The sequence below is a fragment of the Balaenoptera ricei genome, chromosome 16, assembly GCF_028023285.1.
Source record: "Balaenoptera ricei isolate mBalRic1 chromosome 16, mBalRic1.hap2, whole genome shotgun sequence".
NCBI classification, from domain to species: domain Eukaryota; kingdom Metazoa; phylum Chordata; class Mammalia; order Artiodactyla; family Balaenopteridae; genus Balaenoptera; species Balaenoptera ricei.
The window spans coordinates 63,215,338-63,238,320 of NC_082654.1; the positions used below are offsets into that span (position 1 = coordinate 63,215,338).

Here is a 22,983-nt window from a genome sequence, read left to right on the forward strand (position 1 = left end):
AGCAACGTGGGTACAACTAGAGATTATCACACTAAGTGAAGTAAGTCAGAAAGAGAAAGACAAATACCATATGATACCACTTATATGTGGAACCTAAAGTATGACACAAATGAACCTATCTATGAAACAGAAACAGAACCATGGACCTTGAGAATAGACTGGTGGTTGCCAAGGGGAAGCAGTTGTGGGAGGGATGGAGTGGGAGGTTGGGGTGAGCAGATGTAAACTTTTATATCTAGAATGGATAAACAACAAGGTCCTACTGTCTAGCACAGAGAACTATATTCAATATTCTATGATAAACCATAATAGAAAAGAATATAAAAAATGAATATATATATGTATAACTGAATCACTTTGCTATACAGCAGTAATTAACACATTGTAAATCAACTATAATTCAATTAAAAAAAAAAAAGATGAGCATGGGCTTTAAATTTAACCTCCAGTAGAATAAAATCTTTCACCTGACTTTTGGCTTTCTCTCTTCTATTTGAAGTTCTGTAGTAAAGCATGCCATGGTCTCAGAAGCCAGGACCCTGCAGTAACCCCCCTCTCACATCACGTCCAAGCTGATTAGAGGGTCCCGAATGTTCTCAGGAGCACTGGGCTGAAGACAGCAGAATGAATGGTCTTTGCTAATAATACCCACACCAGGTTCAAGCCTCCTCATGTCCCCATGCATGTAGGAACCCACTAGTTAAAGAGTCAATTGGCTGCCTCTAGCTTTCTTTGTTGAATGAAAGGAGGAAAATGAAGATGTGTATGGTATGGAAATACACAAGGGCATGCACTAAAAACTGCCACTTGGGATTACATCAGAGTACTACTAGACAAAGGCAACTTCTCAGGGATTCTCCTCCACCTCTTTCACTGAAAAATCCCCTTCTCTTTAGCAAGTTTTGTTCACGCCCCAGAACATGTGAGCTAGTTCCACAAGCCTCCTGGGGTCACATGACCAGAGCAGACAAGCCCCATGAGCTGCTATTACAATACATGGGGGACAAGGGTGCCTGAACTCCACTGTCTGCCCCTCTACTTGGAGATGTATTTTTATTTACCTTCCTCCCTGAGAAGGAATGATCCTTTGCAAAATGCCCACTAAAGTGAGCAACAAAGAAAAGTGGGCAAAAGCCTGGATAACCCTCCCACCAGCCAAGCAGCCGGCCCCTCTTCCGGCAGCGGCCGCAGCAGCACAGCTGGCACTGACCGAGCCCGTCATCTCCTCAGCTCCCCACGACACTGCATCATCACGCTGGCCACCCTCTTCCCCATTCACTCCATGCTAATTCCAAATCAACTCACTAACAGGGGAAAGCTACCCCCCTTCAACACAGCATGCGAGACCCCCACCCCTCCTCCTCTGTTAGCTCCAGGGTGGTCCCTACCTCTGAGCTCAGACTGCTGTTTTACCTTAAAACAGACATGCTGCCCATTTATAAGATACCTGAGGTTGAGATGAGTCACCTCACCTCCCAGACAGATGCCCCAAATGATCAACAGCATTGAAGTCAGTGAAGAAAAACCAAGGGGGAGATTTCAACTTCCTGCCAACGGGAGGGGAGAATTTATTTTTAAAATAAAAAAAATTTTTTTTTCAAGTATCAAGTTTCAGAAAACCTTTCAAGGGTGTCCTCTTCAACTCTCTCGCCAAAGAGAGGGAGTGTGTACCAGCCGAGTCGGTGGGGAAGATAAGCTGCTGCCACTGGGTGGATTACTGACTGCTTCCCGGTATAATCAGCTGTCCACAGGACATCTCGGATCCGGTGCGCTTCAGAGCAGGAGCCGGTTGATTCACGGCTCTCAGGGTTGCCACTTCTCGGGGCAAGCTCTGTGCTTCCTGCACAGCTCTTGAGAAAGAACTCCTGGTCTGATCTAGTTCCTTCCTCTCTCGGATTCCCATGTCAGCCTGCTCCCCCAAGGAACAGCCTTGCGGGAGGCTTCAAGGAACCTGAAAAAATATAAATTACTACTCATGTCAGGTAATCACAAGTGTGTGCGGGCCTCAGAACCTGAGGGTTGCCTTTTGAAACAACAGCTTCAAAATATACGACTACCCAGAAAAAACCAGGACAAAGCAACACCTAATTCTGTTGACCAAAGCTTCAGAGCTCAGCTGATGTTCATAATAAACCAACCTAGGAAGGTGAAGGGGCTACTGGCCCCCTCTGGACACCCTCTGCCCCTCCAGTCCAGCCTCCATCTTCCGCCTGCTCCTTGGCTGTGACTCAGTCCACAGGGGCGCGGAGGAGATGGACGGGAGGAGGGAACATGCCTCGTGTGGGTCACAGCAGGCTGGACGTGTCCCTCCCTTCAGGCCTGGGGTAGAACAGCCTTACTATTGGGTTGGCCAACGTCTTACGGAGAAACCCAAAAGCACTTTTTGGCCAGCCCAATACTTCTGGGATATAATGCATAACCCCTTAGGGTTCCTACACCCACTCTTCAAATATCCTTAAATTACTCAATTTGAGTACGCTGTTTCCTGCCAAGACCCTAAAACAGCCACCAATAAGGCTTTCATTAAATACCCAGGTATTTATTAGGCCCTTGAACCAATGGCCTTGACATATTGTAAACATGGACATTAAACCCTGCCCTGACCCAGGCCATAGACCACTTTAAGCATCCCTGTTTGAAATCCAGACCTGACATGCTTGGTCCTGGGTACAGCATGGAGGCCCTCTGGAGCCCATGACCAGGGAAGGAAGGGCTCCTGGAAGGCCTGTCTTCCCAGGGTCCCCAGTCTGGTTGGTGGAAAGTGGGGGTCTGCACAAGCTTGGGTCTTAGGCCTGAGGACTGGCCATCCCAGGGGGACCTCCTCTGGGTAGGGAGGGCTAAGGAGTCTCACATCTTGCCATCAGCTGGAAGGAACAAGGCTGGGAGAAGGCAAAGGGCCTGTAGACGGTCTTGGCACTCACCCTGTAACAACTCAAGAGCCGAACACTGGCAACACTTTCCCCAAGAGGGAATAACAACAGGCAGAATGTACCCATCGGCAAGGAGCTTTCTGTGTAACTTGTAACTGTGCCTTATTCAGGTGTCTCTGGTCCTCAAAACATCTCAGGACATCTGTCAAAGTATCTGGAATGTCTACCTGGTCCTGGGGACAGCACTGGTCCCAGCTCCCTGGCAGCAACGAGGCCCGGGTGTGCTCTGTGCTCTGCAGAGCCCAACTCCAGTCCTTCCCGCTCGCCGCCTGGGCCCTCCTGGCACTTCCTGCCCATCTTGCTGAGGCTCCCAGGCATCGCACAGCACCAAGGTCTAGCTGTCGCCCCTCCTAGATGAGGTGCACGAGCAGGGCAGAGCACGCTGAGCCGAGCACCAGGCCCAAGCACATGTAAAAGGACATCACCACCCCAGTGGCCTCGGCCAGCTCCCTGGGCACGATCTTGGGCCCATAGATGAGAGCCAGGGTGCTGAGGTAGCCGTTGCTGAGCCCCAGCAGAGACGTGAAGAGCACCGGGTACACGTCAGACTGGAAGACCACTGCCTGCAGGTGGACGCGGGGCTGGTAGTTGCAGAACACAAAGAGGGGGACAAGACAGGTCCGGAGGAGCACGAGCCCGGGGAGCACCTTGCTTCTGGGCCCTGGAACCTGGATCCAGGCTGTGATCTGCCGGCCGCACAGGTCGGCAAAGTTGTACAGGAGGAAGGTGGTGAGGGGCACAAAGAACTTGGTGCTCCACGGCGAGCCCGAGCCCTTGCTGAGGGACTCGATGTTGCTGGAGATGGCGGGGAAGACGAGGCTGGTGATGAAGAGGAGGTAGATGACGCAGAAGCCCAGGCCGGCAGTCTTCTTCAAGATGGGGCGGAGGGGTGGTGTCTGGGAGTCGCTGGATCCAGGGGCCACCAAAGGGGGATTGGGGGAGTCCTGGGGCAGCTGCTCTTCACCAGAAAACACAGCCGGCCAGACAGGCCTCATATAGTACCTGCAGGAGAGAGGCTGGCGGTAATAGGGGCTGGAAAGCAGGGTCACTTGGGATTTTCAGATTTTCAGGGGGTCTTTAGGTCCAGCATGTAAAGCCTAAGCCCCAGGATGCCTTCAGATGACACGTGTGCTGCGGGGCGGCAAGAGGGAGGCCTGCACAGTCCCCAGCCTTCCTGTCCCAGAGCTGCCTGTAAGGCTGGACTCCAGTCCATTGTTCTGTGGTGCTGGCCATGCCATGAGCAGGCAGAGAGGAAACCAGCACTGACCACTGCACGGTGAGCCTGGGATCCAGTCTTCACTCACTGATTTTTGTTTGGTTTTGGGGGTGGGGAGAGGTGGAGCTAAAGTAGCATTTATTCTTCAAATATAAAATTAATTTAAAATCTTAAATTATAAAAGTAACACATGCTTGATGCAATAAACCCAAATAATACATAAGAGGAATGATACAGTAGAACAAGAACTCTCACCTCCCACCTCTGGTCTCACTCCTTAGAGGTACAGATCATTAAAAGTCTGGTGTATATTGTTCCATGCATGTGCAAACACCACACACACACGGCTATGTTTCTTAAGCAAAAGTGGGATCGAACTATACCTATTGTAAAACTTTTTGCAACCGTATAACTAACATAATATAAATACATTATATAACTACCTAAATACATGCATAACTATTATACATAAATGTATACACACAATTGCCTAAAGAAGAGTTATCTTGTGGCCATCCTTTCACACAGGGACAGATGGCTCTGTCTCTGTTGCTGCAGAGTATTTCACTGTATGGATAGACGATTTAACTGCTCCCCTAATGCTGGACATTTAGGTTAGCTCTAGTTTTTCTCTACTACAAATAATGGTGCAATGAATGTCCCTATACATAAATCCTTGCACATACATATTAGTATTTCAGTAGAGCAGATTTCTAGAAGAAGAACTGCTGGATCACAAGGTTTGTACCTTTAAAATTTTGATAGATATTGATATACTGCTCTCCAGATAGGTAGAACCAATTTATCTCTGCTTTGTACCACCTACCTACCCTAACTAAAGTAACCTAACCCTTCAATCTCCATGAGAGCACCTGTTTCTCTAAAAAAAACTGACCACAATTTATAATCATTGTGTTGGTTTACTGGTTTATCATCTGTCTCCTTCAATAGAAGACAGCTCTCTGGGGCAAAGACACATTTGGCTGTTCGCAGCTAAATCTCTGGGCACAGAATAACCCTTCCAAACATAATTGTTCAAAGAACTGATAAGCCTATAAAAGTATCTTTTCCCCCATATACTCAACACTGAATATGATCAATTTTTTCAATTTCTGCTACTCTGACCAGAGTAGAAAAGGCTTGGGTCTCTTTGCATTGCTGTGTGACCTTTCCTGAGTCACTCAACCTCTCTGGGCCTTGGGTGCCTAAAAACCAGGAGACATGGGCTGACTGTATTAATATATCTCAAACAGAAGAACTGGTGTGGGGCCGGGGAGAACAGTAGGTTGGTGATAGCTGGGTTCTGGTTTCAGCACTACTTCTGCCTCCCCACTGTGACCTTAGGCCAGGTACTCCCCTCTCGGGGCCTCAGTTTCCTCCTCTGTAAAATGGAGGGGTTCTGTAGTTGTAGCTTCTGAGATCCCTGCCAGCCTTCCCATCCTAAGAGCCTACATACTGTCCATAAGCGAGTCAGTGGGAGGACTCCTCCCCAGAATCACTTTTCCATGTAATGCTGAGCTGAGCACTTCAGCCTTGAACCTTGCCTTGTTTCCCAATCACTATTTAGAGAAAGGACTATTCTTACTTCTGCTTCTACTCAGCAATAAGTCCTTGCCTTAGTCTGCTCTGAGGAAGCTGCCCACCAAGTCCTTCTGGTCAAAGCTCTTCTTCGTAAGTTCTTCCAAATCTAACTGCCCCATCTCACCCTACCGCAGTCAGCAGCTTCCACCACTGCGTGAGACTCAGTTCCTCCTGAGTGGGATGGGGCAGCCTAGCCCAGCCCTCCTGGGTGCAGCACCTGTGGGCTCCCTTTTAAGTAAGATTTAGTTTGAGCAGCCCTGGGAGCACAGCTCTAAAGCTCCATCCTAAGATGGGTTTCTGTAAACCCAGAAGTCTTGACCAAAGTGTTAATATGCAAAGAAATAGAAACTTCCATGGGCTGGCATAGCCCTCCCTGGGTTGTTCTTTTGTCTCACGTGCTCAGCTGGAAAGGATTTTGGCTTGCTTAAGTGAGACTGAAAACTAGGGTGACCACCTGCCCTGGTTTTCCCTAGACTATCCTGGTTTTAGCACTGAAAGCTCCCGGTCCTGGGAACCCCTGGGACTTTAGTCCCAGGGAAACAAGGAAGGTTGGCCACCCCGGTGTAAACAGCCCACACAAGGCTCCCTGAAACAGGACACAGGGAAACAGCAGGAGTGGTGGGAACCTCCTGCCTTCTGTTCACTGACTCAAAATAATTTAATCAGCAGCAACAAGGTGTCAGGCAGTATATGAGGGGCTGGGAGGACAGCGAGCCAGTCAGACCCCAGGAATCACAGGGACATCATCGTGGAGCACAACTGGGTAATTTCTGACGACAGCCCCGAAGGGGCAGGGAGGGGGTGGGCAGACTCAGGTCTGTAGCCACCTGGGGTACCTGGTGTCATCACTCAGTCCCCTGTTATCCTCCTGAGGCCACGGAGGCCAGCTGAAGTTACAACAATCCTCTAACTGGGGAGAGCAACCTGCCCCGGCAGATTCAGGGTTCTGGTGAAGGCAGGGGGCTCTGGGGATTAACGAGGCGACTCTCACAGGGACAGGAGGAGTCAGTGGTCAGGAAGGGCCTCGCAGTCACAAGCCAGGGATGCAGCAGGATGCAGTGGAAATGGTGCAGCCGGGAAACGGCTCCAGGTTCCAATCCCCGCCTACGACTCACCAGGTAAGAAACCTGGGCATGTCTGTTAACTCTCCAAAGCCTCAGTTTCCTCATCGGTAAAATGGGAAAATACAGTAAAAACTGCACAAGGTTGTCATATATCCTAAGCGAAAAAGATGGACTGCTTAGCTCGGTGCCCCCCACACCAAATAGGTTCCCGTGGATCCGGCAGAGCCAGGACCCGCGCTCTCCCCCAGCTCTGCGGCTCGCACGCTGTGGGACCACAGGCCAAGCACCTGGCCTTCCCTGTCTCCGTCTAGTCACCTGTATAATGGGGAATATAATTCCTGCCATTCCTATATCAAATACGACAATGGCTATGAAAATGCATTGAAAAGAATAAAAAGCAAGAAAAAGTCATGGGTTATTTTTTAAAGAGCAACAGGAAGCAAAAAAGAAAAAGGAGGAAGGAGAGAGAAAGCGAGAGAGACTAAGGCAAGGAAAGAGGTCCTGCAGGGTCGAGAGAGGCCCCAAGAGACAGGGGTTAGAAACAGAGGTTTGGAGTTGGGCTTGAACGCTGGTTTTGCTGCCGACGGGCTGTGGGACTCAGGCAAGTAATTCAGCCTCTCTGAGCCTGGTTTTCTCATGTGTGAACGGGAATAATTACGATAAGTCACAGTGCTGCACCCCATGAGAAGCGCGTGTGCGAGCTTTAAAGGAGAAGCCCCATGAGGCCGGGCTGGGCACACAGCAGGAGCAGGGGAGGTGCTCAGCCCAAGGAGCTACTTTTCATCATTATCCTCCCTCAGGTCCCACTTCCGCCGCCTGCCCTCTCTTACGGAAAACATGCAGACTCCAGCTGCTTAGCTGCTTAGCTGCTTGGGGCTGCTACGCAAAGCCAACTTCTCATGTCCAACGGCCCAGCCAATCTACTGAGCAACGACTATGAGCCAGGCACAGCTCACGGCATGGGATACAGCAAAGAACAAAACCCACACCATTTCTGCCCTCAGGGGAGGTCACACTCCAGCGGGGAGACAGGCAGTAAACCAGGAAGTGAACATGGGCTCTAGCTAGAGGACAGAAGAACTCAAGTAGAGAGGATAAAGGTATAAGCATACATAAAAGAAGGATGCCGCAGAGAGCTAGCGCGGGCCTCACCTGGCGTAGTCCAGCCGCGGCAGCAGCAGGTAGAGCCCGATGCAGAGCGCCAGGAAGACGTCCGCCGTCAGGAAGAAGGCCAGGGTGCTGTCCGTCACGTCACTGGCCCCCGCCAGGTCTACCAGCAAGGCCACGGCACTGAGGGTGCCCCCCATGGCTCCTCCTGCGGAGAGCGTGGGACACCCCGCAGATGGTCAGGGCGGGCCCATCCTCCCTGCCTCTCAGGCCCGCCCGCGCTCTGCTCCAGCTTCACGCTGTCCCTGCTGAGAAGAATGCTGCTGTTCTCACAGTATGGCGAGGCCTTGGCAGACCCGGAGGGTCCTGCAGCCGTGAGCTTTCTGACTCTAGGAGGGTATCCCTAGCCCAGCTCTTCTCCAAGGGGCATGGAAGAGGCTGCTGCCTGAGGAGGCAAATGGCCTCCAAGGTTTCACCCGCATCCTGGTTTCACCTTCGACACTCGACCCTCCATCTCTCTTTATTGCCCTTCTGATGGGGTCAGAAACTTTAGATTCAGGGGTGGGACATCTCAGAGAGCTCCTCTCCCTGCCCCGGGGCCCAACCGCCCACCAACCACACTGGGAAAGAGGCTCCGGCCTGCGGGCAACATGACTTCTTGGGACCAGAGTTTGCTCATCTGTAAAATGGGGACAATGACACCTGCCTTGCAGAGCAAGGACTGAATGAGATGATGTTTAGAAAGAGCCCAGCACACAGCAGGCTTTCTACAAATGTCAGTCCCCTTCTTCACCACAATCACACAGTCACTTCTGGGAAGCAGGGCATGTGTCTTGCTTCTCTGTTGAACCCTCACAACCGTGGGTGGTCAACTGGTGCTGGCCACGAGTCACAGCTTATACATGGTCACGTGTGAGCAGATCATTACTCCTCTCAGCCTGTTTATTTGCCTGGAAGATGGCACTCATACTTGTCCTGTCCCTCCCACGAGACCACAGTGGGATGGAAATGGAAACAGTGAATGGAAAAAACAATGGATACATGGACGCATCCAATAGGATCAACACAGTAAGTGCCTGTGAATGCAGGATTGCCTGGCTGCACGGATGGATTTGCCTTCATTAGAGGATCAGGGAACTGAGTCTCAAGGAGGCAAGAGGGCCACTGACTGCAAACAGCCAACTGGTCCGTGTGGGCTCGAGCCGCTTTGTCATTACTTGGCAGGTCTGACCAGGCACCACTTCACTGCCCATTGTTGCACAGAGCAGAGGTGGGAGAGGGACAGTTGGGCCCTCGTCCATCACGATGCCCATCCTCACTGCCTCACCCACTCTCTGCCTGACACCTCTGTGGCTCTGCCGGAAACAGTCCACGGCCCTTTTTCTCTCCAACCTTCTCAATATGAGTTCTATTAGCCTGGGTGGGGCCAGAGGTTGGGATTTGAGAGGAGGGCAAAGAAATGAAAGTTAGCATAGTGATGTTTTAATTCTAGCACAGACTCTAGAATCAAAACATCTGAGTCCAATCCTGGCTCTACCACTTCTACGTGTGTGGCCTTCAGCAAGTCACTTAACTTCTCTGTGCCTCCGTTTCCTTATCTTTAAAATGGGGATGTTAAAACCCACCTCTTAGGGCTGTTACGAAGATTAAGAGGATCATTACATGTAAAGCAGGACAGTGTCTGGTACTGAGAAGTGCCATATAAATCTTCTCAGATTCCCAATTAGGTGTTTGGTTATTTCTGTCCTTCCTACATCAAAACAGCAACAACAGGGTAAACTCTTTGCCAAGAGGGTGCCAACTTCTGAGAAGCTGTAATCCCCACCTGGGTGATTTGTAAGAACTGGAGTTAAACTCCGTAAGACATTCCCTAGCTGCCCTGAGGAAGAGATCTTAACATCATTGCCTATTGATTTTCCTCTCTCTCTTCCCAACGTGTGGAGATTTTATAATATTATCATCAACAACAAACCAGGCCTCCGGGAGCTCTTCCTTCATGACTCCCTACTTTTATCTCATCAGTTATGGAAATACATGCAAATGAGGGACTTAAAAAAACACGAGTACAAAACAAATGAATTGTTCCTCAGATGCCAACACACACAGAATTCACAGATGGGCTCCTCTGGACGAAAAACAACGGGGGCTGGTGAGTGGCACTGAGGCCTCTGGAAGATTGGGACACCTCGAATCTTCCAGGGTGATGGGTGCCCACTGGGAGTTGCAAACAGTGGTGACAACGGCTTAGGGCCCAGGGTAATTAATACTGAAGTATGAGTACTAGATTTCTCCAGTTTTTCAAAAATGGACTTTCCTAAAAATGCACGGGAGAGTCGTCTCCTTCTCTGGAAGGTTCGCAGGTGGCCAGATGAACCTGAAGGGCGCCTTGCCAACATATCGGTGTGCTTGGTCACTGGCTCCTGGAGAGATAGCCAGCAAGGTTGTTACATTGAAAAATACATCCTCTAGCAGGATGGAGGGAGATGAGGGGACAAGAGACCAGGATGACAGAAGGGATTAAATCCAGTGTTCAGTGGCCACTTCCCTCAGCCTAGGCATGCCCCTTCTTGAAGGACTGCTAGGGGCATATTCATTGTACTCAGGAAACTTAGCGATGGGTCCACTTTTATTTTACTTTACGCCCAAGGGTTTCTCTGAGGATACAGCCAGAAGCCTAATCTTATATCAAAAATGGCAAGCAGATTTGAGCTCACATCTGAACTCTGATCTGTTGACAGTAAGTGTCAACCAGTGCTGTGTTGAGAAGGATTTAGACGCTTAGGAGGAAAGATACAGATCGATTAGTGATGTCTGGCACTGGTGTGGGAACGGGGAGGAGATATACACTTGTCCAGGTATTTGTCATCCCTGTCACATACTACTTGGCATTATCAATTAATGTGCACAGAGCAGATTCTTCGCAAAATGCTTCTCAAGTGGGCAAATGCTTACTGCACCCCTTCACACAACATGGACATGCAGAGACACTGAACAGAGCAGCTGAGCTCCCAGTCTTGCTTTAAGGGATGGTGGTCTCCTGGGAAAGCACAGATTCCTCCTGACCCAGCTCCTTTTTATCTTGTTGAGACATTTGGGTGAGAGAACAGAACTGCTAAGCTCTAGGCAACAGGCTTAGGTTAGGATCAAAATTTTAGTTAAAGGGGTCAGCCCAAGTCATGTCAGCAGCCCTGTAAAATGTCAAAGTTCAGGGTAACAGAGGAGTTTATTACTAGGCTATCAGCTCCTGGGAGGCTGAGTCTTGTTCATCTTTGAATCCCTGGCACATAATAGGTCTTCTACAAAATTACAGAGGAAGAAAATACAGATAGAGGGGAGAAAAGATGGAGAAAAGAAGGGGGAAAAGGTAAGGGAAAGGAAAAATAACGAGAAGGAAAGGGGACAGGAGAAGGGAAAGGAGGAGAGGAGGGAGGGAAAGAGAGGAACGCTGGTTCAGGGAACGCACTTGGTAGGCAGACTGTATTTTCCAAAAGGAGCTGCAACTATGTCTCCCTTCCCATTACAGTATGATTTTCATACTCACCCACTGAGATATGTGGGTCTGTGTTTTCTTCCCTTGAATCCAGGTAGGCTTATGGCTATAGTGGAAGTGCCCCTAAATGTCTTTCAAGGCTAAGTCATAAAAGGAAATAATGCTCCTGCCTGGACCTCTTGGGATGCTTGTTCTTGCAACACAGAGGCCATGCTATGGGGAAGCCCAAGCAGCCGTGGTGAGGTCCACATGGAGAGAAACCCTGGCCCCAGCCCCAGCCCCAGCTGAGCTTCCAGCTAACAGCCAGCACCACCACACCAGCTGGGTGAGCACACCATCTCAAAAGTGGATCCTCCAGCTCCAGGCGAGCTATCCTGGCTGATGCCACGTGGAGCAGAGGAGGAAAGCTGTCCCTGAGAACTTCTACCCAAACTGCAGATCCATGGGCCAAAGAAATGATTCTTATTGTTCTAAGCCACTAAGAAGTTTTCGGGTGCTTCGTTACACAATAATAGATCATGGAAACACAACTAACACTCATTTCTTTTTCTGGAAGGGCTACCACATGCTCACCTCTGGCTCCTTCACATAACCCCCAAGTAGACTGACCTGCTCAGCTGTCTGGACCCCAGCTCTCACCTGATATCAGCGCCTGGGAATTCCTCATGGGGAAGGAACCAGTCATGCCGAAGACGCTGCTATTGAAAATGGTGGAGGTGCCGCTGAGGATCGCCATGCAGACGATGGTGACGGCGAAGAAGCTGCGGGTCCAGGAGGAGGTGTCCACCTTCACCAGCACGGTCATCACCACGAAGATGGCCAGCATGACAGTCAGCGAGGCCAGCACGCGGACATGAATCGGAACCCTGAGGCGAGGATACCAGAAGCGGTTAGGGACCCCCTCGGGCCTCCCATGCCAGGCTGGGGTTGGTGAACATTCTTAAGGGAAGCAGGTGTGCTCAGTGGCTGGGACCATGCACTCTGCAGTCAGGAGGACTGGGTCTGAATCCTGCCTTCCTGGCTCACAGTCCTGTGTGGACTTGGATTAGGGACTCTATCATTCTGGTTTCAGCTTCTGCATCTGTACAAAAGAAAGGAGAATCAATCTACTGAAGGTGTGGTTGTGAGGATCCCTGGCAGGGAGTGTATAGAACCAGGCAGCAGTACCCAGCTCAGGGCAAATGCTCTCAGATGCTGCTTCTTTGCATCTTGCTGTGAGGTTCAAGGACAGGAGATGAGGGCTCTTGAGGCAAGACCCCCGTTCCTCCTGCCACGGGGATGAGCTCCCGCTGGCTTTGTCTAGTGTTTAAACAGAACAACCACCCACTGGGATTCCTTCCCCCAAAACTTAGCAGTGGCAGGGAGAGAAGGAAGAAGAGAAGAAAATCATCACCAGCCCTGTCGTCATCAAAGCAAACACTGAGATAGTACTTCATTTGTGCTAGGTACTCTTCTAAGTGGTTTCTAAATGCTCACTTGTTGAATTCTCACACCAGCTCCACAAAATAGGTATTCTTACCTATCCCACATATACAGATAAGGAAACCGAGGTCACAGAGGCTAAGCAACTTGCCCAAGGTCAGTCAGCTGCTCCCACATGTGCTCTCAGAACGACACTCTACTGCCTCCCTGGGAACGAAGGGAACATGGGTGGCCCAGAACAGGTGGCCAGGGCAGAAGGAGGCTCCTGTGATGGTCTCAGTTGTCATGGGCAGCAGCTGACGCCAAGCTAGAGCCAGCTCCCCCCATCCAACCCCACTCCTGCATGTAAGCCTTATACCTCTACCAGCCTCCAACCTGCCCAGACACTGTCCTGCAGGGAGAAGCAGGGAAGCCTAGCTCTCTGTGAAACTGCATTTTTATTCCAGGGAGAGAGAACATCATCTAAAGAGGCTGTTTAAATTATCAGATTAGACTAAGCTTTAAACCAGATTGGATGTTTAGTTAATTTTCCTGCTAACCAGTGGGTGGCGGCTGGGAGAAAATCCAGATTAGTTATACACAAATTTCTTTTGGATAAGAAAAGAAAGACGTGAAAGGTAGGGAAAAATATATACATACATAAAGAGGTGTGAAATGATGAGCATGAAAAGCAAGAAAGGATTTTTTCAAGGTGTTTTTGTGGCCCCAGGCTAATTTGAGTTTCCTTCCTATCCTTGGCTGAAGGGAGAGCAGGTGCTGCCTGGGCTGTGTCAGGGGCAGAAGGAAGTCCGAGGAAGTGAAGGGGTAGTTCAAGGTTGTGGTGTGAGGAGCTGGGATGAGGACCCAGGTCTGCTGAGTCCCAGCCCATGGCTGTCTTGCTAAGGCACGTCCTCTCTGGTGTGTTCATTCCACAAATACACTGGCCAACCACTGTGTGTCCAGCACTGGGCTGGATGCCCGGGACACAGGACAGATGAGGGACAGGCATTTTGCTCCAGTGTGCAAAGTGCTCCATCAGCAGGGCCGTAGGGCATCCTGGGTACATCTGAGGGGCACGAAACCCACTCTGGGCATCTCATAGGTTTTTTAGAGGCGATACCTAAGCTGGAGTGTAAGGTATGTCTGGATGTGAGTGCACATATCTTGTGAGAGAGAGCGTAGCACACTCAGGGAATTAAAATGGACTCTGGCTGCAGGTGACACTGAGAGCAGAGGATACCAGACAGACGTGGAGCCCCACCCTGGAGGGCCTAGTCCAACTGATAAGTGCCAAGACTTGATCCTCACAGTGGGTGTGGAGTGGGCATACAGGTTTTGTCTGCCAGCATCCCTCCCACCAAGAGCACTCCTTCCATGCCAAGTTGTCCTGCGGAGGTGGACAGTCATACCGTCCACACCAACCCATCCACAAATGAGGGCGCACGACCTGGTCTGGGGTGATCAGAGTGTCCCACCCATACCTCTGGCCACTGGATTGGGTTAGGGGTTAGCATGAGCCCTAGGCAGGGCCAGTCAGTCATCGCTGGGACTCAAAGGTAGAGAGAAGCTGGGTCTCTGCCAGGACTGTGTCGGGGGCTGCTGGTCCCTATCTGGCCAGCTGCATGGGGAGAGGTCACATTTGAGATGAAGCCAAGTAGGCACACACAGAACCCAGGGCCGGCGGATGAGAAGGACGTTTGTACTCCCCTAGATCCAGCAATGGAGGCAGCCCTGACTTTAATTTTCTAGGGAAAGAATGAGAAAATCCTTTTTGTGTCTCTTTCCTTTGTTACCAAGAGTGCCAACCAACACGTAGAGGCACATCAGGGTTTCCAGCTGGGGAGCGACATAGTCAGAGACTCCACCGCTGAGCAATGGGTGCCCTGCCCTCCTGCCCTCCCCTCTTACCAGGAAGCAGGCTGCAAGTGACAGGTGATTGATTAACACCTCCCAAGAACAGCCTTCAGCCAATGATGGGGAAGTGGGTGGATAAATACCCCAGCTCCCACCCCTTCAGGTGTGTGTTCCACACTGGCTGCCAGAGTTCTGAGCAGCTGAAGCTCGGTCACCTTCTATGGGAGTTGGCTTGATAAGGCTTCCTTTACTGGCTGCCATCCCTTCCCAGTCTCCCCCCCTTCTCCTACTGTGGCCACCCAAATAAACTACCTGCACTTGAATCCTTGTTCCAGGGTCTGTTTCTGAGAAACTCCACATCAAGACACATCTTCCCAGGGTCTGCAGGGGACTTGGCCTGGGCAAGAGCTGGTGGGCAGTCAGGTGAGCACCTGGACCCCAGGGGCCCCTGAATATCTATTTTAAATGCACACCAGGTGCCCTGAAGGCTGGTGGTCAGGCCTTACTCTGATGCTCAGGGTGACGCTACATACTCAACCCTGTCACACCGTCCCCCCACAACTCTCTCCCAGGAGCTGGAGCTTCCCCACCCACCCCAAAGATAGGAGCCACAGGGGCACAGAGCCTGAGTCCAGAGACAGAAACCCTGCCAACTCTGCCACCAATTCACTGTGTGGCCCCAGGCAAATATTCAACCTTTCTGGGCCTCAGTTTCCTTGAAAAAGAAGAGGTGGGACAAGAAAAAGCTCAGGTTTCTTCCAGTCTATGCTTCTAAATCTGAAAAAATTCAAGTGGAGAGAAAGGCTGGGGACTAATGCCCCAAAGTTTTAGCAGTTCCTTGGGGCAAGAAGAAGGCAAAGGACAGACTAGGAGACATGAGAAGCAGCACAGGGACAGGGCCCCATCTCGTTCTCACCCCCAGGGCTGGCATAGGGCCTGGCAGGCACCTGGTAAACACCTGCTGGATGCACAAATTGATAACTAAGGGGTCCCAGCAGTGCACGCTAGGCCTCAAGCTCCCCTTCACGCTCTGCTTTTTGACCCCCTCAGCATGGCAGGAAGACAGCTGGAAACAGCAGCAGCGATCCCAGCCAGCCTTGGGAATGGCCTCTGTCTCCAACCACCTCCTCCCAGATGCAGCGCAGGAAAGGTCCACCCCAGGAGTGCTGCTGGCATCCCAGAAGCTCTCTGTGCCTGTCAAAACAAGGTAAGTAGTTGCTAGAACAGGAAAGTTGCTTTGGAGAGAGCTGGGGGACTTCTTACCCAGGCACCCCCAGGGCAGGGAGAGGAGGGCAGAGTGTGAGAGGAGGAGGTAAACACCAAATGCATTACAAAAGCAACGCAGCTGCCAACTCTGCCTCTGCTCCCCCGTCACACCCTCACCTGCACAGGTCTCCTCCTCGCCAGCTAACTGCCAGCTGCAGAACCCATTCTCAGCTGGAGCTTCCCTGCAGGGGCTCCAAGCACTCAGGGATCTTGCCTGGGGCTATTGTCGATGCTTGTAAAGCTTTATAAAATGTGCCCCGTCCAAGTCCACCCCACATGCACTAACGGGGGCACGCTGCCTTACTCTCTGCTCCTTCCACCTGGACAGAGGCCCAGGGGGTGGTAACACTGTTGGGATTTTAGGGAAAGTCTAGACAAGTGCTGCCCTAGGCTTGGTGGCTCTGCTCTGGCACAGGGGACGTCTGAAGTGACAGCTCCAGCCCTGGGACCCTGGGGCAGGTCATACTGACATGAGATTCTTGGAGAGGGCTGCCAGATGTACCCAGGCTGCCAGCTTCCATCCGTTGCTCACGAGGGCTCAGGACCCCAGGGGACTGATTTCTTCATAAGTCTCCAAAATGTAAATCCTCCTCATAAGTATTTATGATGCTACAGATTTAACATAATAAAACACTTGGCGATTATGGATGAGCCAGTTAGAGAAAGCCAGGGTTCTCCAGGAGGGGAGAAAAGGGGACATTTCAATCTCGCACATTAAATAAAAAACAACTTAGCTCCAAACCATCTTCCCACTGTCCAGAAACAGACAGAGGCTGGGAGCATTTTCCACATGGCCCTCACCCCTCTCCTGGAGCCGGGAAAGGGCACAGGCAGGCCCTGGGGTGGGCAGGACCCTTCTGGAGGATGCCCTGTAACACTGAGCCCTCAGAGCCAGCTCCCAGCCATCCTCGGGAGGGCAGTGCCCACTGCAGACAGACCCAGACCTTCTTCACCACCTCCTTCCCGCCAGTAGCCTGAAGCCAGGGCAGAAATGGGCTCTCAACTTATAAGGTCTGAGATGCGGCTCTGGCTGCAGGGAGGGGTCCCGCGAAACTGGAGAACTAGGAGGCAGGTGGCCCAGAGGTTCCAAGCACGGATGTGGGGGAAGAAGGGTCCCAGTTCCAATCCTGGCTCCAACCTCTTAATGGCCACATGACCTTGGGCAGGTCACCTCTGTCAGCCTGTTTTCCCATCTGTAAAACAGGGGGATAAATTTGCTGCTCTTGGCCATTGCAGATTAAAGGAGAGAACGCCTCCAAGGGCTATGAATGCTCGGAATGCTAACTACGACGATCAGAGATTATTCGCCCAGGGCCCTGAGGCTGGGCTTTCCCTGCCGCTGCTGCTATCCCCGGTCCCGGCTGGCTTCCGGCCTGCTGGACCTCACGACCACAGAGGGGGCAGTGCCAGGTAAGACGCCAGCTCAGGCCAGCCCTTCCTGGCACTGTGGTCCTGCGCACATCTCCTGACCTCCACTTTGGTCACAGGATCATGAGAGGGGCCTGGAAAGGAGAGAGGGCGGTGAGAGGCCGAGGGACTGCCCACCGCCATGGCTCTGTCACCTCTTCCTTGTCGTCCTCTTCTTGCATGCCCTTCCTTTCCTCATGCCTTCTCTTCTGAGTCACTGCCAGGGACCCAGCTCTGCCCTGCTCATAACACCATTCCCTGCCTCCTTCTGGGCGGGATCTCTGGAGGCTGCGTTCCTCCTGCCAGGACACTGACCGTAGCCCCGTGTGCCAGGGACAGGCATGAGCAGGCAGGTTAGGGGCCAGCTGGCTTTCGGCCCCCAGGCCATCTCAGACCATTCTCCCTCTTGCTCGTTCAGCCTTCACTTTGGTTTTAAGAGGCGTGCAAAATTCTTTGACATTCCTTCCATTGAAAGGTGGGGTCCCTGGTCCCTTAAAACTGAGTGGGCAGAAGGGACAGTATGTGACTGCAGAGACTAGGTTACCAAAACCATGCAGCTTCTGCCTTGCTCTCTTGGAGCGCCTGCTCTTCAGCCACAACATGAAAAGTCCTGCTACCTGAGGCCAACCTGCGAGAGACCGAGGGGAGGGACAGAGACAGAGAGAGAGGTGCCCCGCGGAGGCCCCAGCTGTCTACAGCCGCATGAGAGAGGGCCAACCAGAGCTGCCGGCTGAGCCTGCTGACTCCCAGAACCATGAGAGATAGTGGTAGTGTTTTCAGCCACCATGCTCTGGGATCATTTTTCTGCAACAACAGATCATTGGAATAACCCCACAACATAATATGTTCGGAAAGACTGGTCTATTCAGGCTTAGCACACCTGAGGCACATGCGCTGCCCTCTCTCCTCCTGGACTCAGAACAGACATCAATAATCAATCACAGCACGCTCTCTGAGGTCAGACCTGCCGTAGAATCCTGTTTAAGCAGAGATCCAGGTAGTCACTACAAACTGAGCAGAGTTGGGTAAAACAGGTTTGCCACCAGCGACCTAAGGTTTCAGTAGGCCGTGCCCAAGAGATGCCCAAGTTTCTGAATCACAACGTAGCTACCTTTATCAGCTAATGATAGCTTAGGGGAAATGCAGGCAAAGTAGCTCAGGCTGTTACCCCTGTAAACCTAAATGGAGAACGGATGGCACCAGTCACCCAGTGGGGTGAAAGGGCCACGGGCTATCTCCTAAATCATTCCTTCTTCCACAGTTCATCCCACCCTTCACAAATGCTGTGTCAGAAGTCGCCCACTGACCACGCCCATGGTCGACTGGGCTGCTGTTACCAGTTTGGCACTGAGCTGCTGGGTGGTCGACTCATGAGCTGCTGTTACCAGCTTGGCACTGAGCATTGGGTGACCCATTCCCATATAGTGAGAGCCAGGGTGGTGGGGTGCCAGCCTCTTAACTTCCAGCTCTGATTTTTTTTTTTTTTTTTTTTTTGGCCACTCCACGCGGCATGTGGGATCTTAGTTCCCTGACAGACCGGGAATCGAATCCGTGCCCCCTGCGTTGGGGGAAGTCCCCAGGCTCTTAACTTTCGACAGCTCCGGGCCCCACCCACCATCCGTGGTGTCCCTGCGGCCCAGGCAGCTGTTGACAGTCAGCTCTGACCCCATGTGGCAGCGTGTGGCTCCCTGACCAGGCATTCCATAGGCAGGGCCCCAGGTAACCGATCTGACTCTCAGTCTTCATGGAGGAGTCTGAACTGCCTGCTTCCCACTTTAGTGGACACATTTAAGCCGGCAGAAGAGAAGCAACTGTGGACCAAAGGGGAGTGGATGAGGCTGGAGGTGAAGGTCAGGGGCCTGGGAGAGGGAGGAAAGCGGCCTACCTGTTGACAAGCAGGAAATTCACCAGGAGGCACAGCACGGAGGGTACAGTGGAGGCAACGGCCAGGTAGCTCTCAAAGTAGTTCTGCAATCACAGAAGTGAGGAGTCCGCTGAGGTCACTCAGGATGGAGGGGAGGGGCCCCATCTGAGAGCACGCACAGGGCCCCTCTTGGTGGGTCTTCTCTCCACTGTCTTTAGACACCTACGAGTGATGGGTAAGTCCACCCCGAGATGGCATGGTCTTGCCCCATCTCTAACCTAAGACCACTCACTCGGTCACACAACAGACACCAGCAACGAGCTGTGCTAAGTGCTGGGGACATAAGGAAGGGTAGGACTTTGTCCCTGCACTAACGCTCTGCAATCCATGCTCCCACCCATCCTACCTGTTCCACCCACGTCTGAGGCAATGGAGACAGGACTTGACATATGTTTACAAAGAAAAATTTTATCCTATCAGTCGTCTTAGCCCATTGTCAAATTTTGGAGATATCCAGATGGGTTTTGTTATGAATCATCCACATTCTCACATTCTTGCAACCAAGTGAGGCCTCTTAGAAATACATGGGGCCCTGATCCTTGCAGAGAAACTGTTCTGACTCTGGATTTGCTCCTTCAATAGAGCTGCTACCCAAGGTCAAAGCCACTTGGGGAAGTGGCTCTTAGTCTGGCCAAGATGAGGAAAAAGGGCATTTTCCTGGAAGTAGCTCGACAGTATTATAGACAAAGAGTGCATGAGACCACAGAAAAGACGAAGATTCCTGATTATAATGTGCTGCAACTTTCAGCGGAAGAAACTGAGTGGCAACTGTATGCATTTTTCAAAGCTCAGGGAATTGTCCACTCACTAGGGGAGGTTTTACTGAGTGTACCTCATCCCTCAATATACGTGTCGAACAAAAAGCCAAAACACTGGAAAGGCTGACACGTCTTGGCTTTGGTCCTTTTATGTCAAACCGTGAACCCCAGGTCAGTAATGACAATAGGTTCTAAGCCGTGAAAACAGCTTCCATGTATTAAGCATACCGTGTGCAAGTACAAGGGCTTTAGACGAATGATATTCTTTACCCTAAAAAATAAAAAAGCTGTGAGTACTCTGGAAAGTTTACAAAATTGAACTTAACTGGGGAACTATTTTGAGTACAAATGTGCCAAGTACCAAGAACAATGTGTGCAAAAATCTTGCCAATGTGCAAAGAGCTCAGGCAATTGTAGGGATCTCTGCAGAGTTTAAGACATGCTTCTTCCCTGTTAAGAACAGGGTGTCCCATTGAGAGTGTAAGATAGAGTGTGAGGTTTTTTAATGTCTCAAAACACCATAGGAAGAGCTGTCAGAATTCTGTGGGGGGTTGTTGTCAAATCAGTGGTAGGAGCAGTGAGTTCTAAGGGAGCTCTGGGTAGGGGAGTAGGACGAGGGGGCTGAGTCCTGGAGAGAATGGGAATGAACATGGGTTTGGGGAAAAGATCCCAGAGGAGGCGCGATTTGCGTCAGACCTTAAAAGGGAGGGTAAGATCTTTCCTTTCTGGGAGAGTCTGATTGCCATGTGGAGGCCAAGAAAGAAAGATGTCATAATGGGTCACTTCTAGTCTGAAGCACAGACCGTTTCCACAGTCTGTTTTTAAGGCTGCAGAGTGCTTTGTGGTCTCTGAAATCCACACCATGAATATAAGATTGTGATGGCCTTGCAATTAAAATGATAATCACAGCTACTGTGGTCCATCAACCATGATGGAAATAGCTAGAAATAGCCTTCCTCCTTTGAGGAGCCACCTCATTGTCCTGCCCTGATGGGTTCAGTGGAGCCTGGACTGGTCTGAGGCACTCTGTCAATTACGCCTTGACATAGTGGCTGGGCATAGGTGAGGCCAGGCAGGCGTTGGGTGGTTGGAAGCAATGGAAAAGGGCCCCAAGGAACAGACAGCTGCAGGTGGGGGCCAGGACTGCCCCAAATCTGAGTTCCTCATGACAGCCTTCCTTCAGTGACTGTTCATTTTGTGGCAAATCTATAAACGGCCATCACGTGGGATGCAGAAGCTCTGTCTTTGTTTTTTCAAGCAGGCTCAGGTTCCTTGAACATTTTAGGAATGGGGATTTTCTAGGTAATTGAATGTTCTGGTTTGTTGATATTTAAGCAGAAGAAGTTCCTTTTAATGTTGGAAAAGCTTTTTAAATATTGACAACTGGGTAAGGCTAGGACTCCCTTTCTGTTGATTGAGCCCATTTCTCTGCTTTACAAAGGGCACGTGGTGGGGGGCAGGGTGGGGCGTGGGGGCAGGGGAAGAATGGACTTGACCCTGGGTCATCTTTCTACTGGTTCAGATCCGGGAGCTGTGGCTGGTGACACAGGTGGACTCAGCACATCCCACAGAGCCTTTTTTTTTTTTTTTAAACTTAATTCCTGATATAAACATGTGGTGGTTTTTACTTAATTATTTGCTGCTTTTGCTTATAAGCAGAGTTCTAGCAAAATGAGGTGTGGTGGGCAGGCTCTTAGGGTGTCCCCCATGATCCCAGCCTCCTGTGTTCATGCCCTTGTATCATCCCCTCTGCTGAGTGTGGCTGGGACTTGCCTGGACTTGCTTCTAACTAACAGAACACGGCAAAGGTGACAGGTATACACTACTATGTGGACGGGATTATGTTACATGAGATGGTGGTACCCATCTTGCTGGACTCTTTTTTTCCTCCCTTGATGGCTTGGAGAAGGCAGGGGGCCAGGCTAAGGAAACCCATGTGGCAAGGACTGCAGGTGACCCCTAGTCACTGAGAGTGGTTTCTGGCCAACACCCAACAAGAAACTGAAGCTCTCAGTCCTACAACCGCAAGGAACTGAGTTCTGCCAACAACCCAAGTAAGCCTGGAAGTGATCCTTCTCCAGTTGAGCCTCCAGTGAGACTGCAGCCTTGGCTAACCCCTTACTGCAGCCATGTGAGACCCTGAGCAGAGGAATGGGTTAGGCTGTGCCCAGACTCCTGGCCTACAGATACTGTGAGATAACAAACGTGTGTTGTTGTAAGCCGCTAAGTTGGTAGTATTCTGTTCTGCAGCAGTAGATTACTATTTAGTGAGGGTTTGGGATAGCTGAGTTCCTAGTAACGGGGGTTTTTCTGAATATCGCAGCTTCCTGTTGCAATTTCAATTCAGTTCCTTGACGAAGGCAGAGACAGCTGACCATGATTTTATTCAACTTCTTGCCAGACATGAGGACCAACGTGCCTGCCCACTAGGGGAAAGAAGGTTATGCTTGCCGACCACATCAGTCCCCCTAGCCTTTCCTCTCCAAATCCTTTGCTAAAATTAGGATCATTTTTGCAAGCAGCATGCACTGATTTCAAGAAACTGGACTTAGTTTACGTGCCACCCCAGATCTGCTCACCTCACCTGCCCCTCAGGCCATTTGCCTTGCTACTTGGTCCCATGTGGTCATAAAGCCATTGCTGCCACCAGCAGGGGGGCCAGCTGCCAAGGAGAGACCCCTGAGCCTGCGTACTGCTTGGGCTGTGCTCGCAGAGGCTCTTGCTCCCTGGGTGGCTCTGGGAGGGGCCGAGTGACCCTCTCTGAAGGGTGGGGAAGGCAAAGCCCCACCCACAAGGTAGGCTTCAACCAATGAGAGGAGGGAGATGGGAAGGAGACTAGCGACACATTGCTTGTCTTTCCTTCCTCACCCGCCTCCACCACATCTGTTCTAAAATGTGGTGGCTCCAAGTGGCTCCTCGGGAGACGTCCCGTGTGCCTGAGCAAGCAGCTGTGTTTAGTTGCAAAGCTGTGGTCAATGCAGTGAT

At 51.1% G+C, this 22,983-nt stretch overlaps 1 protein-coding gene across 4 annotated transcripts in view; it reads right to left on the reverse strand.

Annotated features, from left to right (window-relative positions):
• Positions 1-1,544: 1,544 nt before the first annotated feature.
• SLC29A3 (solute carrier family 29 member 3) overlaps positions 1,545-22,983 on the reverse strand; it is a 43,834-nt gene continuing 22,395 nt past the window's right edge. Inside the window, exons 3-7 of one of the 4 annotated variants that reach the window (XR_009497888.1) lie at positions 19,202-19,284; positions 12,028-12,254; positions 7,944-8,106; positions 2,922-3,932; positions 1,864-1,951 (exon numbers count right to left, since the gene is read on the reverse strand). Coding sequence is in view for 2 of the 4 variants with exons in the window: in XM_059899406.1 (XP_059755389.1) it covers positions 3,281-3,932; positions 7,944-8,106; positions 12,028-12,254; positions 19,202-19,284 (1,125 nt within the window). In the remaining 2 variants the exon portion in view is untranslated. Of the gene's footprint in view, positions 3,933-7,943; positions 8,107-12,027; positions 12,255-19,201; positions 19,285-22,983 lie in introns of all 4 variants that reach the window. The other 3 variants (XR_009497889.1, XM_059899406.1, XM_059899407.1) reach the window with 3 other exon arrangements.